This window comes from Hyperolius riggenbachi, chromosome 3 (genome assembly GCF_040937935.1).
Source record: "Hyperolius riggenbachi isolate aHypRig1 chromosome 3, aHypRig1.pri, whole genome shotgun sequence".
NCBI classification, from domain to species: Eukaryota; Metazoa; Chordata; class Amphibia; order Anura; family Hyperoliidae; genus Hyperolius; species Hyperolius riggenbachi.
The window spans coordinates 467,160,253-467,176,399 of record NC_090648.1 but is presented as its reverse complement, the minus strand read 5'-3'; the positions used below and the strand labels follow the sequence as shown (position 1 = coordinate 467,176,399).

The following is a 16,147-nucleotide window of genomic DNA, read 5'->3' as shown; positions in this document are numbered from 1 at the left end:
AAAGCCCATCTTTGCTAATCACTATTGAAGGCCGATCGGATCTCCCTCTGCATTGGACCTCTGTCGACCTGTGTTTAGCTTGCTACAGAGGCAATGTTCGGTGAAGGGCTGTGATGATGTGATGGACTGCGTACTTTCCGCACCCAATCAAATACAGGGAAAGAACCTTTTGCAGTGAACACAGCTTTACCTCACTGTCTTCACCGAACACCTCCATAAGTAAGTCTGTGTTCGCACTTGAACTGAGAATGGACATTTTTTGTCTGTTCCCTGTTCATCGCAAAACTGACAGTGAAGGGATCCTATTTTATAAATAGTAGCCTTTCACACTTGTCAATCTGAAATGGATCCATTGGGTAAGCAGGCTTCACTACTGTGCAGCCCGCGATGATCATGGGCAGGTGGTTACGCTCCCCGATATAGCCTATAGAGGTAACGCATCTGCCCCGATCTCCAGCCGCATCACTGCGGACCATCGGAGCGGACATTATACTGTTCACTCGTGCTGGCCACACATGGTCCGGTGCAAGTGGAAACCAAGCCTAATAAGTTGCATTGTAACTGAAACTGTTTAGCATACTGTAAAGCGGCGTGATTCAAAATCTATGAAGACTTCACACCTCATCAGTTGTGTTGCAATGCAATGGATCTGGACAACGCAAAGCCCCAGTATGAAACTAGCATTAAAAGGCAACATGGTCCTCGAGGCAAGGAACTCAACACAGTTAACACCTGTATAATAAGTGTCAATCAGCTAGACTGTTTGTTGGCTGGAAAAGGTGGATTTCCCATAGGTTTCTGGATGTTTCCTTCATCTCATCTTATGACAACTGAAACATTTCCTGGCAAGGGTGACCAAATGTTTTCTAGCAGACACCAAAAAACGGTTTCCAATTGAAGCTTCTCTATGTTTCCTTTGGCAGCCCAGTTATGCAGAGGTGGCCATACATCAAGCGATTTTGGTGGCCGATCGACCAAGAGACAGATCCCTATCTGATCAGAGAGAAATCAGAGACACTGTCTTGTCCCCTTGCTGCCACCAGTTGCGTCCCCCCAAATTTACACCTCCCCTGGTGCCCGTGTGACGTCATACAAGCACCCCACTTGCAATACGATGGAAAACACATGGGGTTCGAATGAAGGGCTTTGCGCCGGCTGGAGGTTTCCTTTGCGTTGGTCATTCGTGATTATTGCATAACGTTACTGCAGTGCTCGTGATCGAGCATGTCGGCTCGATATTTACCAGCATGTCTGATTGATCGGCCCGAAATTGGCTAAATTGTCGATCAGGCATGCTCTTGGCAGTACCGATTTTCCTCAGATTTGATAATAATCGAATCTGATGGTCTGTCAAGTCTACAGATGTATGGCCACCTAAATCATAGTGAGGCAACTGGATTTTGTCTTCTACACTTAGAGTGTATGGATCATAGAGAGGACTTTCTTCCGCTAGTAAAGATAATATACATTAATTTAGAGTTTGTGTTTTCTCTGATGAATATATTGTGTATTTACAGGACAACAGCTCTCGGGCGGCCTGCACTCTCCTCCTCCTCATGTCTGCCTCAGTTATCTGTCCATCGGGCAGTCTGCCACAGGTAGGTAGGCATTTTCCAATCACAGATCTCTCACAGATCGCTCAGTAGTGTGTCTAACCGCTGCCTATGTCTCTTCTCCCCCTGACCCACCTCAGAGCCATTTCCAGAGGCGGAACTGGACCCCACAGGCCATGATGTACCTAAAGGGAGCACGTGAGTGTCTTGACTTTCCTACCTGTGTAGATGACATTACCTGTTAGGGCCGGGACACACTAGCACTGCTCGTGCATCAAGGCCAGATTTACCATATGGCACTGTAGGCAGATGCCTACAGGCACCTGATGATGAAAAGGCGGCTCATTCCCCTCCTTGGAGGCCTCCCTCCCTCCTTCCCTATGCAGAATCCCGAGCTGAGTGTAATTGAGAGGTTACTCACCCGGCTCTCGGCATTCCACTGACCAGATCTCCCTTCAGTCAAGGCCACCTCTAGCTACCCAATACTTGGGGGCACCTCTAGCTACTTAATACTGAGGATAGCTCTGTCTACATAATACTAAGGGGCACCTGTAGCTTTAGATGGGCAAGGAAAGTAAAGGGAGAAGTGACAGCTTGGACAGCCAGCACACTTGCTTTGTAGGTTCATGGAGGGTGAAGTCTAGGGTGCCAGTACACCTGTGCCTATAGGCTCCTGTGATGTAAATCTGGGCCTGTGTACACTTGTTGATTGCCAGCAATTTGAAAAGAGCTGGAACCTTATGAGGGTGATTCCACTACAGCGCTTGCCATTTTGCTAATTTTTTGCAAATGTGCGATTTTGATTTTGCACTTTCACAGCTATTGTGATTGAAGGAATGCAAGGAAAAATCACATACCTTCAAACAGCAATGGAAATCGCTTTGAAAATTCTTCACGTTTTCTATTTGTGATTACTAAGGGATCTGGCCCTTAAAGGACAAATGAAGTGAGAGAGATATGGAGGCTGCCATATTTATTTCCCTTTTAAAAAATACTAGTTGCCTGGCAGGCCTGCTGACCTATTTGGCTGACCTATCTGAATAACACCAGAAACAATCATGCAGCTAATCTTGTCATATCTGACATGCTTGTTCCGAGTCTATGGCTAAAAGTATTAAAGGCAGAGGATCAACAGGACAGCCAGGCAAGTGGTATTGCATAAAAGGAAATAAATATGGCAACCTCCAGATCCTTTTTACTTCCGTTGTCCTTTAAGGTGGCCACACACACAATGCAATAAAATGATCCAATTTTATGGCAATTTGATACAAACGATCAGTTGTCCCGAAAAAATGAAAGTTGTGAAAGAAAGAAATCTGATTGGATTTCCCATATAAGTCGATCAGGAGTGGTGGATTTTTCTGTTCAATTTTTATAAAAATTGAATGGTGTAGGATTGATTGTCAGTATACTAAGGAATAGACCCAAACAATTTTTCAGCGTTTTAAATAGTTTTTTCATAGTTAGGGAATATTTAAACACATGTGTGGTACATTGGTCAGATTTTTTAAAATGTTACAATCAATCAGAAAAATTGATTGTAATTCTTGAATTAAAAAGAAATAAAAAAAAAAAATGTGTATGGGTGTGTAGCCACCTTTAAAAAGATTTAATCTACTGGAAGGGCTGGTGCACACCGAGCGGCTTTTTCAGCGTTTCTGCAGCCGCTTGCGGCTGCGGATACGCTTGGTCAATGTATCTCAATGGGGTGGTTCACACCAGAGCGGGAGGCGTTTTGCAGAAACGCATACTTCCGGGGTGAGGCATTTTTTGGATTGCGGATGCGTTTCTGCCTTAATGTTAAGTATAAGAAAAACGCAAACCGCTCTGAAAAACGCCAGTTCAGAGCGGTTTTGCCGGCGTTTTTGTTACAGAAGCTGTTCAGTAACAGCTTTACTGTAACAATATATGAAATCTACTACACCAAAACCGGGAGACAAAACCGCAAAACGCTAGCTGAAACGCTACAGAAAAAGAAGAAAAAGCGTTTCAAAATCTGCTAGCATTTTGCGGATCTGCTAGCGGGTTTTGGTGTGCACCAGGCCGAAATACCGGTACTTCCTCATAAGTTCAGAAGCAAGCTGCAAATACAAGAAAATGTACTGGTACATTTCTTTACATAGTGATATAACCTACAGCATATCATCATTGCTACACAAGTCACACTGGAATCACTTCTTGACCCTTTTCATAGAAACATGTATATTATTGTTTTCATTAACCTCTTACCCCATCATAAACATTGTTATTGATTTAGTCCTGCTGCTGTGGGCTCGAGTCAGTGTCTCTGAACAATTGCACAGCATGTATCCTTTTATAAAACATGATCTTTTACGAGTACTCATCATGCAAAGTAAATTATATTAAAGTGAAACTGAAGACTCCCAACCGCTAGAGTATGCACTAACAGCTGGATATCCCAGCCATTTCCGCTGAGGCGCGGTACTAGGCAGGGATGCCCGCTCTCTCCCTTGTTATATGCTCTTGCGGTGGAACCGCTTGCCTGCCGCATAAGGGCTCATCCCCAAATACATGGTTTCCGCACTGGCACCATTGAGGAAAAAATAGGCTTGTACGCGGATGATACTATTCTCTATCTGGCTGACCCTGCTTCGTCTCTGCAGATTGCACTTGACACTATTGAGGAGGCTGGATACTACTCAGGGCTAAAGTTAAACAAGAGTAAGTCAGTTCTGATGTATGTGGATCAACCCCCCTGCGCTGACAACACGCAGCCTACTCAGCTGCAGATAGTCAACTCATTTAAATATCTAGGGGTTAAAATACATTTATCTCCCCAGCAGTACATGCAGGCAGAAATCCTCCCTCTCATAAATTTGGTCCAAACCAAATGTAAAACCTGGTCCAGGCTGTATCTCACCGTGGTGGGAAGAATCAATTTACTTAAAATGATCCTCTTGCCTAAACTGTTATATGTTCTTCACCAGTCACCTATATATATCCCACTATCTATTTTTAAACGTATTTGGTCCCTATTCATTGCTTTTATCTGGAATAATGGACGTGCCAGACTTAAATATGCTCTTCTTATTAACCCAAATGGCCTTGGGGGTCTAGCGCTCCCATCCATGCAACATTATTATTTCTCAGCTTAACTTCAACAGATGTCGGCATGGTTTTCCATGGAGAGACTCTATAACCCGGAAGCTTTGGGATACAGCATGGACCCATGGAAATCAAATGTAGCAATGGAATTACTATGCCAGGCTATACCCACAGGGAAATCCGCAAACACTGTACTCGCTCAGGCCCAACTGGTATGGAAAAGGATTTACTCCTTATATAGTAATGGGGCGCTTGATCCACATACACCACTGTGGAACAACAAGGCACTGGCAGAATTCACAACTATCCCAGACACTCTTTTCTGGCAGCGCTCAGGCGTAATTTTCTTGAAGCATATTTTGCACCAGGGTAAATTAAAACCTTTTGACATGCTTGCAGAGCAGTTTCCTAATCTATCCTCCCAGTACGTTATATACAGTTGTCTCATGCCTTCCGCAGACAATTTGCTCAGACTCCTGTTGCAACAATGGCACACCCAATACTTACATTGATCCAAAATGGACCTAAAAAACATCTAATAGGCGACATATAAAGAATTAATTGGCGCTAAAGCCATAGATCGCACGCAAACATCCAAGAATAACTGGATAGAAGCAGGATTAGATTTAGATGAAGATGAATGGGAAGATGCTTTGAGTAATGTACGTAAAGTCTCAGTGTGCGTCAAAGAGCGGGCCACTCAACTATATATATTGCACCAAGCTTATTTAACGCCCACCAGAATGGCCAAGTATAAATCTGACTCCAATGCAAATTGCCCCAAGTGCAATACCAGCAATCCTACTTTTCTTCACCTCATGTGGGAATGCCCACCGTTAGTAGCATTCTGGCTGCAGGTGGTCAATTTTCTACACGATAAAATGGGATGCCCAGTATCTCTTGACCTTAAAACGTGCCTGCTAGGTCTGCAAATTGACGAGGATACTCAACCATGCATTAAAGCATTCATCAATGAGACGTTGTTTGCGGCAAGGCAGGAGATTGCTCTGAAATGGCTGTCTATGGAATCACCATCACTATCCAGCTGGAAAAGGCGCCTAGACAACACACTTGCATTTAAAAAATTAGTATATCTGCATAGAAAACGGGTACAGCAATTCTCCCTAAGGCCCGGTTCACACTTGCGGTGGCCCTCCGGAATCGCCGTGCCGGAGCCGCACCGCTTGCAGAACGGACGGAACGGACGCACGGCATAGCAATGAAAGCCTATGCGTCCGTTCACATGCGTCCGTTCTGCCGAACCGGAGCCGGACCGGATCCGGGCCGGATCCGGACTCCGGCCTCCGTTCCAACATGCGCTATTTTTTCATCCGGCTCCTCCGGCAGCCGTATCCGGGGCGGAGCCGGACTGCACCATCCGGCCAATACACACCAATGGGAACCGGAGAGCGCACAACACACTGGCTGAGAAATCCGGATGTTCTACCCCACTTCCTATGGGGATTGTTGCGGCGATATTGGATGGGGACACATGGGCAAGCATTTTGGAGTGGAGCAGCACAGCTGGATCCGGATCCGGAGATGTTGGCAGCATGTCGGAGGTGGAGGTGAGTGCTAAACAGCAGAGGGCCTGATTCCACAGGTCCCCCTTCTGCTGACCTCCCAGACCCCAACATTTTTTTTGTTTTTAACGTAACTTTTGCCAAACGGATCCGGATCGCATCCTGATGGACACCTGATGCAACCTGACCGGATCCGGATCGGATCCGGATCAGAACCGTACGGTTCCGATCCGGATCCAGTCCAGATCCGGTCAGGTCATCCGGTCCGTTTGGCAAACAACCGCTAATGTGAACCGGGCCTAATATGGGACAGGTGGAAGGATAGAACCTGAACTAAATTAATACCAAGGAGGCCACCCACAGACACTTTGCCTCTGGGAATTAGGTGTGCTAAAGTGGTTATTTAATCTATCCTTAATTGTGGAGAACAATATCCTACATGATATACCACGAAGGCACTGTATAAATAGTGTTCATGTACCTACGTCCGTTCCCATTAGCTGTAAATATATATTCAACACTATATCTGTATTTCTTCTCTCATGTTGTGCAGTAGAATTGACCCTGTATCTAATGCTAATGTATTACACTAATTACTTACTGTGACCTTTGAAAATATGTTAATAAACAAATTTTTGGTTTAAAAAAAAAAAAAAAGTGAAACTGAAGCGAAAAAAACCCCAACTTATGATATGACGAATTGTGTAAGTAGTACGGATAATTAATAGAACGTTAGAACATAAGTAGCAAAGGAAAGAGTCTCATTTTTATTTTCAATTATATAGCTTTTTTTTAGAGCATTGCATCATTCTCTAATATTTGCAGTTTACAACATACACTCTGTACTTTAAACTATGAAACGTAGCACAGCTAATGACCCTTTGAACTTCACTGCAGTAAAACCTTATCTGAAGTTGTCTTTCACTGTTCTTTGATGTATAAGTGCCGCAGAAAACAGGACTGTCTTGGACCCAAGTTGGCCTAGAGAGCTCAGAGAAGCTCTTTTACAAAAATAACAACTGCCTTTTTTTCTAACTCTTCCTGTACTGGAAAATATATGAGACATCTATCTTTGCTACTAATATTTTATTTCTTAGCTGTACTACGGATACAATTCATTATATCATAAGTTTATTTTCACTTCAGATACCCTTCAAAAACCTGGTAACACACATATATTTGTTAGGAGTACACAAAACTTGATTGTAAACACTTTTAAAACTTTCCTGTATACTTTTAATTACCTAAAATATACATATTTATATAACGCAAAAAAAAAAAAAAGAGTTTTACTCACCTGGGGCTTCTACCAGCCTCCTGCAGCTGTCTCGTGCCCACGCAGTCTCGCTTGGATCCTACTGTCCCCGCCAGCAGCTACTTCCGTTTTCGGCGACAGGCCTGGGAACGCAAGTGATTCCTTGCGTTCCTTGTATCTATACTGCTATTGCGACCAGGAACGCGAAAAATCACTCACGTTCCCAGGCCTGTTGGTCCTATCGCTGAAACCGGAAGTAGCTGCCGGCGAGGACAGGAGGATCCGAACGAGACTGCGTGGGCACCGGATGGCTGCAGGGGGCTGGTACTAGAGACGGCTTAAACAAAAGATTTGATACTTACCCGGGGTTCCTCCAGCCCCATAAGCAGTCGCTCACTGCCCTCCAGTCAGTCGTTCAGCCGTAATCACTCCTGGTAAATGGCTCAGTCACTCCTGGTAAATGGCTGAGCCAGTTACAGGGGCTGATGGCAGTCGAACGGAGGCATGTGGGAGGACGGCAAGGGACTCAGCGGTGCTTATGGGGCTGGAGGAATAATATGAGGCTTAAGCTTATGGGGCTTAATAATAATAATAATAATAATAATAATAATATATGCAAACTTCAGGTCTTTACATTTATAGCTAGTCAAGTAGCAATGTAAACCCAAGTTTAGAAGCTATGAGGAGGATTCTGGGAACTCTGGTCTGTATAATGAGTCATGCTTTGAAAGTAAAGAAAATTAAACTTGCAATGTTGATAGGGACATAGTGGCATGGAAAGGCCATTGTGAAATTGCTATTTCTATTTCTTTTGCACATTATGCTATACTAACCATGGTTCTGTGTCGCAGAGGGACGGCGGTTCATTTCAGATGAGAGTCAGAGGAAAGATCTCTTTGACAGACTGCAACTGGGTAATTATCTGCATGGAGCTGCAGACTCCTGCTTCCTTCTTGGTTCTCATGTTATAAACTGAAGGGACTCCAGTGTCTATAGGCACTTTAAAATGCTCTGTAAATCCAATCAAGGCCGGATTTGTACTTTTTGTGCCCCTAGGCCAAGTATGTTGGGGCTCCTCTTCCATGCACAGCAGCACCCCTCCCATTCTATGTGCAGCCCCCTCTTCCATGTGTATCATCCATGTACTGTAGCCCCTCCCATTCTATATGCAGCCCCCTCTTCCATGTGTATCATCCATGTACTGTAGCCCCTCCCATTCAAGGTACAGCCCCCTCTTCCATGTGTAGCATCCATGTACTGTAGCCCCTCCCATTCCAGGTACAGCCCCCTCTTCCATGTGTATCATCCATGTACTGTAGCCCCTCCTATTCCATGTGCAGCCCCCTCTTCCATGTGTATCATCCATGTACTGTAGCCCCTCCTATTCCATGTGCAGCCCCCTCTTCCATGTGTATCATCCATGTACTGCAGCCCCTCTCTTTCATGAACAGCTCCGTTGGGCATCATCTTCCCATTTCCCCATGTTGCTCCCCATTTGCAGCTTTTTCTTTCATAGGTACCAGCCCCTTTTTCATGTCTAGGTGCCCCCTTGGGCTGTAATCCGGCCCTGAGGCCAAATCTCTACTCTCATCTTCTGAGGTACTGATTGGTCATTGTTGTGGGAAACCTTTTAGCAAAGCAAGTGTTAAAGTAGCCACTAACGATGCATTTTGGCAAACTATCCTTTACTAAATAATATTTGTATGAACGTTCGTAAATGATCGCTTGGGACCACTAATGGACAAAAATTGGATCAATTTTATTAAAGGGACCCTGAGCAGTGGATTTAAATTAAATTGGTACTTACCTAAGACTTCCTCCAGCCCACCATAGACTGCGAGGTCCCCCGGCGTCCTCCTGGCTCCTCTCGGGGGCTCGCTGGTGGCTCCTTTACCAGCGACTTTCCGCCGGAGTGTCGGCCCAACACTTAAGAGTTAGAGAACCGTGCATGTGCAGGACTGTAACACCGGCCGGCGTGGTGACGCGTAGCGGCCGGCATGATGATGTGGAGCGTCCCGGTCCAGGAAGTGTTGGCCCGACAATCTGGCGGAAAGTCGCCGGTAAAGGAGTCGCCAGCGGGACCCCAAGAGGAGCCGGTAGGATGCCGGGGGACCTCGCAGCCTACGGTGGGCTGCAGGAAGCCCCAGTTAAGTACCAATGTGAGAAAACGCGGAAAAGCCGCCGCGGGTGCTCAGAGCAATGCAGCTGATTCCGCGTCTAACACGGCGGTTTGCACGCATAAGCCTACATCTGTCAGTATGGCTGAACGCGGAGAAACCGCCGCATGCTCTGATAGCGGTGCAGCTGGTTCCGCGTCCAGCACAGCGGATGCATTACAACACATGTCTGGTGTGGCTGGGACTGATAGTCCACACAGGTTCAGAAGGACGCGCACGTGTGCCGAGCTTTTATGACAGCCAGAAGGTTGTCAGCTGACCAAGCCGGTCAGCTGACAATTCTATCAGTTCCCATTGGTCCAGCACTTAGGGGAGGCGCTGGAGAGCGGGTGCTGGTCATTTCTCTGTTGTCTGCCGTTGCGATCACTACGTGGTAGCACTCAGACCTTTTTGTCAGTATCTGTGTGATTATTCAGACTAGTTCCAGGGTGTTGATGACTACGGAGCTCACACCCAAGACTAGGAATACTGTGTATTATCTGTGTTATTATTCAGACTAGTTCCAGGGTGTTGATGATCAAGGAGCTCACACCTAAAGACTAGACATTGTTGATTATTTGTTATGACCTTCTGCTTTCCTGACCTCTCTTCTGATCTCTGATTTGGTACTTCGCTATATCTGATACTCCGTTGCCAATCCTTGCTTGCCTTAGGATTCTGATTCTGTCTCTTTCCTCTGTATCTAATCTGTCTGTCTGTTGCCCACCTGGCTTGTCCGACCTCGAGAACTATCTCCTCTATCTAGAGATAGTTCACAGATCTGTCAGTGACACTCCACCATTGGTGTCACTCACACTCTGGTCCTTCCCATTCTCAGCCTGACTCCTCCCCTTTGGGAGCCTCAGGCTTTTGGAAGGAGCCTGTTCTTTGGGCAGTATCTCTACTGCCTTGCACCCTTGATACGGGTGCTCTCCTCAAAGTATTACTGTTGCACCAAACACTCATATTACTCAGGTGTCCAGAGGTTAGAGATATATCTGATTATCGGTGATACTGCAGATCATCAATAATCGGGTATATATCTGTATTCTCGGTGATACTACAGATCACCGATAATCAGATCCTCTCTGTGTTACACCGATCGTTACAACCAATTTCATTTTAACCACTTAAGCATCCAAGCAATGTTCACCTCCCATTTATTAGCCTATAACTTTATCACTACTTAACACAATGAACTGATCTATATCTTGTTTTTCTGCCACCAATTAGGCTTTCTTTGGGTGGTACATTTTGCTAAGGGCCACTTTACTGTAAATGCATTTTAACAGTAAGAATAAGAAAAAAACTGAAAAAATTCATTTCTCAGTTTTCGGCCATTATAGTTTTAAAATAATACATGCCTCTATAATTAAAACCCATGTATTATATTTGCCCATTTGTCCCGGTTATTTCACCATTTAAATTATGTCCCTATCACAATGTATGGCGACAATATTTTATTTGGAAATAAAAGAGCATTTTTTCCGTTTTGCTTCCATCAGTATTTAGAAGCTTATAAAAAAAAAAAATAGAAATATTTCATCTTTAGATGGATATTTAAAAAGTTTAGACCCTTAGGTAAATATTTATGTGTGTTTTTTTTTATTGTAATGTTGTTGTTTTTTTATTATTAAACATTTTATGTGGGTATTTTTGGGAGGGTGGAATGTAAATAGTATTTGTTTGGGGTGAATATATGTGTATTTTTATTTTTTTTTACATTTAGATGTAGTTTTACACAACCTTGAGTTTGTTTACATGACGTCACTCTAAGCGTACAATTTACGCTTAGAGGGAGATAGAACGCAGAAAAAGCGAAGCTTTTTCTGCGGGGGAGAGGAGTCAGTGATCGGGCACCATGACCCGATTCATTGATTCCTGGGCTAAAGATCCGCGGCTGGGAGCACGCGTGCATGCACGCGATCAGCCTCGGGAGCGCGCAGGAGCGCACATGTCCTCCTTGACGTAGAACTACGTCAAGGAGGACAAAGTGGTTAATCCACTGCTCAGGGTCCCTTTAATCTGCTCACATTGGTTACGAGATTTTTGTCCGTCAGTGGTCCCAAACAATCATTTCCGATTGTTCATATGAACGATTGTTCGGCAAATTGTATTGTTAGTGGCCACCTTTAGGCTCATTTCTGAGATGGTGTTGGGCATGTACTGTGTGTAGATAAATGTAGGCAGTCAGTTACTGTAAGTTAGCATCCTTATTTCTGGGAACACAGGCTCCTCTTAAAGCAGCCCTGGAGCGTCCCCGAGTGTTTCCGAGGATGGGTGCATCTGTACTGTGCATGCTTTTGGTGGTGTTTGTATGCCGCTATTCAATCTAAAAATTACCCTTATTCAATTCACTTTTTCTCCTACATTTTGTCCTTCGAGATAATTTTTCATCTTCTGTTTAAAATTAGTTTTCATCACTCCGCAACTGAAAAAGGACCAAAAAGTAGGTCAAAAATTATTGTCAAAATTATTAAGGCATTTTATTAATAAGGTGTAAAAACATCACTTAGGAGAAAACTTAGGAGAAAAAGTGAATGAAATAAGGGACATTGGCCCATATGCAATTCACTTTTTTCTCCTGAGTAATCTCCTAGGAGATAATTTTTCATTTTCTCTTTAACCATCCCGGGACTGGCTGCCTGGGTTTCAGTCTCCCAGATCCCCACTTTTGGTAGCTGGACATGGTGCCCCCCTTGTAGTTAGGTGTCCCCCCTGTAGCCAGCAGCATTTACTCACCTCCCAGGCTCCAGCGATGAGCCGCTGTGGACCCCTCCGCTCTGGCCGGCATCCCCGCTCGCACTGCCGCTAAGTTCCAGGTCGCAGCTTGATGGTCGACTGGTCGAATCAGTGAAATGGGGTGACAGCGCTGGAATGAGGACACCGTGAGAGAATCAGGAAGGCTCTATAGGATGCAGAGTCTTCACTCTCCGTAGGTGAGAATGTGGACTTTTTTATTGGCTACAGTGTTACTTGAAGAGAACCTGTAACTTCGAAAAGTGCACCTGGGGGGTACTTACCTCGGGAGGGGGAAGCCTCTGGATCCTATCGAGGCTTTACCTGCTGTCCTACTCTGTCCCACGGTGGCAGCACTCTAGGCCACCGAACGGCAGGCATGTAAATATTTACCTTCCCGGCTCCAGTGCAGGCGCAGTAGCGGCTCTTGGCTTGGGCTAAGGCGTAAATAGCCAATCTAAGTCGCCTGTACCTGCGCAGTAGAGTGGACCCGATAAGGCTCGACTATTTCTGCCATACCCCATTGGGTAGCCGCTACTGAGCCTGCACTGGAGCCGGGGAAAGTAAATATTGAAGGAGCTACTGCGCTTGCGCCACAGCATGACAATTTGTCAGCTGTGGTTTCGGGTGGGTCCAGCCACTGTGGGACGGAGGAGGACAGGGGAAACCAGAGGCTTCCGCCTCCCGAGGTAAGTGCCCTCCAGGCCAGGTTTCTTTTTTATGTTACAGAGTCTCTTTAAATAGCATTACTCAGGCAAATAGTAGCTATTTGCTTGATCGTTGCTCCTGTGTTCGGGCAATGGGGAGAAAGGTTTTGTGGCGCTGTCCTTCAGCACCATGGCAATGCTGGTTCCATCCTTACTTGAGTAAATCCAGGTAGTCCTGTCCTGTATGCAGCAAAGTCCCCTGTATCCGGCACAGGCGGGGATTGCCTGGTGACAGATACGCGTGCTTGCTGGTATTTGCCAAAAATGCACAAACAACCCTGTGCAACAGAAAATATTTATCGAGCCTCCAGGCCGTGCATGGACGCTAGAAAGCTGAATGAAGCCCGGCGGATCGCTCAAAACCAGTCTTATCACCCGAACGACAGTCTGTACACACGCCCAATTTAGCGTGCGGACGACTGAACGACGGGACATTCAAACGACCCGTCCGGAAAAATCTGACGTGTGTATGGGGCTTTATTCAGGTTCTGTTGATCCCAACTGAGGACATGTTGGTACTGATGGATGTTTTCTCCTCTAGAGACTCGTAGTCGGAACACCAGTCCCATCACCATATCAGAGGCAGCGGCCATGTTTCTGAGCTCTCTGCAGAAGGCACAGGAGGAAGGTAAGAGAAGTAGATACCTGTATGGTATATGGGCAGCACGGTGGCGTAGTGAAAAGTTCTCACGCCAGGGGTGGACATAGGCCCTTGTGGGCTATGCAGCTGCACAGGGGCCCCAAGTGCTCTGAGGCCAATGCAGCTGCACCACAGCCAGATTACCTTCTAGGTTCATGTACATGTCAGCACCCAGTCCATTCAAAAGCTGTGTCTCCCTCTGTGTCACTCCCCTTAATATAGTTATTTTTCCCTCCATGTCATTTTTGTTAGAGATTCAACAACATTATTACCTTAAACTGCAGTATAGTAAAACAACCACAAGATGTCACTGTGTTGTGCAAAATGTGATGATGATCTTTATGGGATTGTTATTTCATATATTCTCTATGCTCCTTTCTATTGTAAATATGGTAGGGATTAAATTGTTAGCCCCTCTGAGGAACAGTCCAGTAACAAAACAAAATCCTCGGCAACTTTAAATACTACCCCCCCCTCCCCTCCCCCGAGCCGAAACAACTCAGAGGGAGAAGTAACCCCGAATTACCCTTACGCTTTCCACACAGTAAAACATTACTGCTATGGCGGCACCTAGTTTTGGCGCTGAGTGCCGTGCACCAAACCACCTGCTTTGGGTTTTAGGGTTAGGCCTCAGGAAGGGGGGTTTAGAGTTAGGCACCAGGAAGGGGGGTTTAGGGTTAGGTGTTAGGAAGGGGGGTTTAGAGTTAGGTGTCAGGAAGGAGGGTTTAGGGTTGGATGTCAGGAAGGGAGGTTTGAGGGTTAGGTGGGGTTTAGGGTTAGGCCTCAGGGATTAGGTGTTAGGATGGTGGGTTTTAGGGTTAGGCGTTGTTAAGGGAGGTTTTAGGGTTAGGTGTCAGGAAGCGGGGGTTTAGGGAGGGAGGTTTTAGGGTTAGTTGTCAGGAAGGGGGGGGGGGGTTAGAGTTAGGCCTCAGGAAGGGGTGTTTTAGGGTTAGGTGTCAGGAAAGGGGGGGTTTAGAGTCAGGAAGGCGGTTTTAGGGTTAGGTGTCCGGAAAGGGGGGGTTTAGAGTCAGGAAGGGGGTTTTTAGGGTTAGGTGTCAGGAAGGGGGGTTTTAGAGTTAGGCATCAGGAAGAGGGGTTTTAGGGTTAGGTGTCAGGAAAGGGGGGTTTTAGAGTTAGGCGTCAAGAAGGGGGGTAATTAGGATTAGGTGTCAGGAAGGGGGGTTTTAGGGTTAGGTGTCAGGAAGGGGGGTTTAGGGTTAGGCCTCAGGAAGGGGGGGTTTAGGGTTAGGTGTCAGGAAGGGGGGTTTAGGGTTAGGCATCAGGAAGGGGGGGTTTAGAGTTAGGTGTCAGGAAGGGGGGTTTTAGGGTTGGATGTCAGGAAGGGAGGTTTGAGGGTTAGGTGGGGTTTAGGGTTAGGCCTCAGGAAGGGGGGGGCGGTTTGGGTTAGGCGTCAGGAAGCGGGGTTTAAGGTTAAGCCTCAGGAAGGGTGGTTAGGGTTAGGCGTCAGGATGCGGGGGTTTAGGGTTGGATGTCAGGAAGGGAGCTTTTAGGGTTAGCTGTCAGGATGGGGGGTTTTAGGGTTAGGTGTCAGGAAGGGGAGATTTAGGGTTAGGTGTTAGGAAGGGAGGGTTTAGGGTTAGGTATTTTAAGGGGGAGGGTTCTGTGTGAGAGTAGAGTTAGGTTTGGTTGTAATAAAATATCAGTAACATTTATTAATGTTCTATCGTCATTAGCATTGTAAATATTTATCATTTTCATTTGGCGCCCAATTAACAACAGTATTTATTGTTTAGCCCTATATCGGCTTCACCTGGAGCCCACTTTTCCTCCTGCCTCTATATCATGCACCCCAAAATATCACTTTCGTCCAGACTGAATGTTTGTTATTTTGAATATAAATATTTTATTGCCAGCTAATAATGTCAGTAAATACATCATTTGTGATACATTTTGTATTTGCTGCAGCTGAAGACGGCACAGTAGACCAGGCCAGCTACTTACCGGAGTCTCTATTCAGTTGGTGACATCACGCCGCTCCCCATGTGACATATTCCATCCTATCCTCGTGTCTCCCCTGCTGGGCCCCCGTGTGTGTACCTGGTGGACGGACACCTGCTAAGTCACCTGTTTCACTATAGTAACCCTGTTACTCGGCAACCTGTACAGAAGATTACATCCAAACCATCATCTAAACCACCTTCTGATTACTGCTACATTAGTTTAACCGTATTCAAGTCTTCGGCTTCAAAATGACTGTAAAATATTGAAAATTATTTTATATCTACAGATATGTGAGAATTAAAGTTCATCTGAGCTATTTTGGTTACATTGTGGTGTGAGATTGTTAATAATGGGTTTGGTCTTGGGGAAGTGCATACGAAAAGGACTTGCAATAAATATTCTCTATTTTAAGGATGTTGTGATGTTTTAAAGTGGACCTGAACTCTTGCCCAGGGCAGAAGGAAAACATAGAGGAATGCACCCTGTATGTATTTAGAGAGTTCAGCCTGACAAATTCCCCCTCATCTGTGACTAACCACAACTGTA

General features: G+C 45.6%; 1 protein-coding gene across 2 annotated transcripts in view; it reads left to right on the top strand.

The window, feature by feature from the left end:
- The window catches only part of SPX (spexin hormone), a 49,800-nt gene extending 33,873 nt beyond the window's left edge, over window positions 1-15,927 (top strand). For both annotated transcript variants that reach the window (XM_068273039.1, XM_068273038.1), the window contains 5 exons: window positions 1,518-1,598; window positions 1,694-1,751; window positions 8,249-8,311; window positions 13,541-13,627; window positions 15,566-15,927. In XM_068273039.1, the coding sequence (XP_068129140.1) occupies window positions 1,518-1,598; window positions 1,694-1,751; window positions 8,249-8,311; window positions 13,541-13,627; window positions 15,566-15,624 (348 nt within the window). In that variant the 3' untranslated portion in view covers window positions 15,625-15,927. The remainder of the gene's footprint in view (window positions 1-1,517; window positions 1,599-1,693; window positions 1,752-8,248; window positions 8,312-13,540; window positions 13,628-15,565) is intronic.
- The last annotated feature ends 220 nt before the right edge of the window (window positions 15,928-16,147 follow it).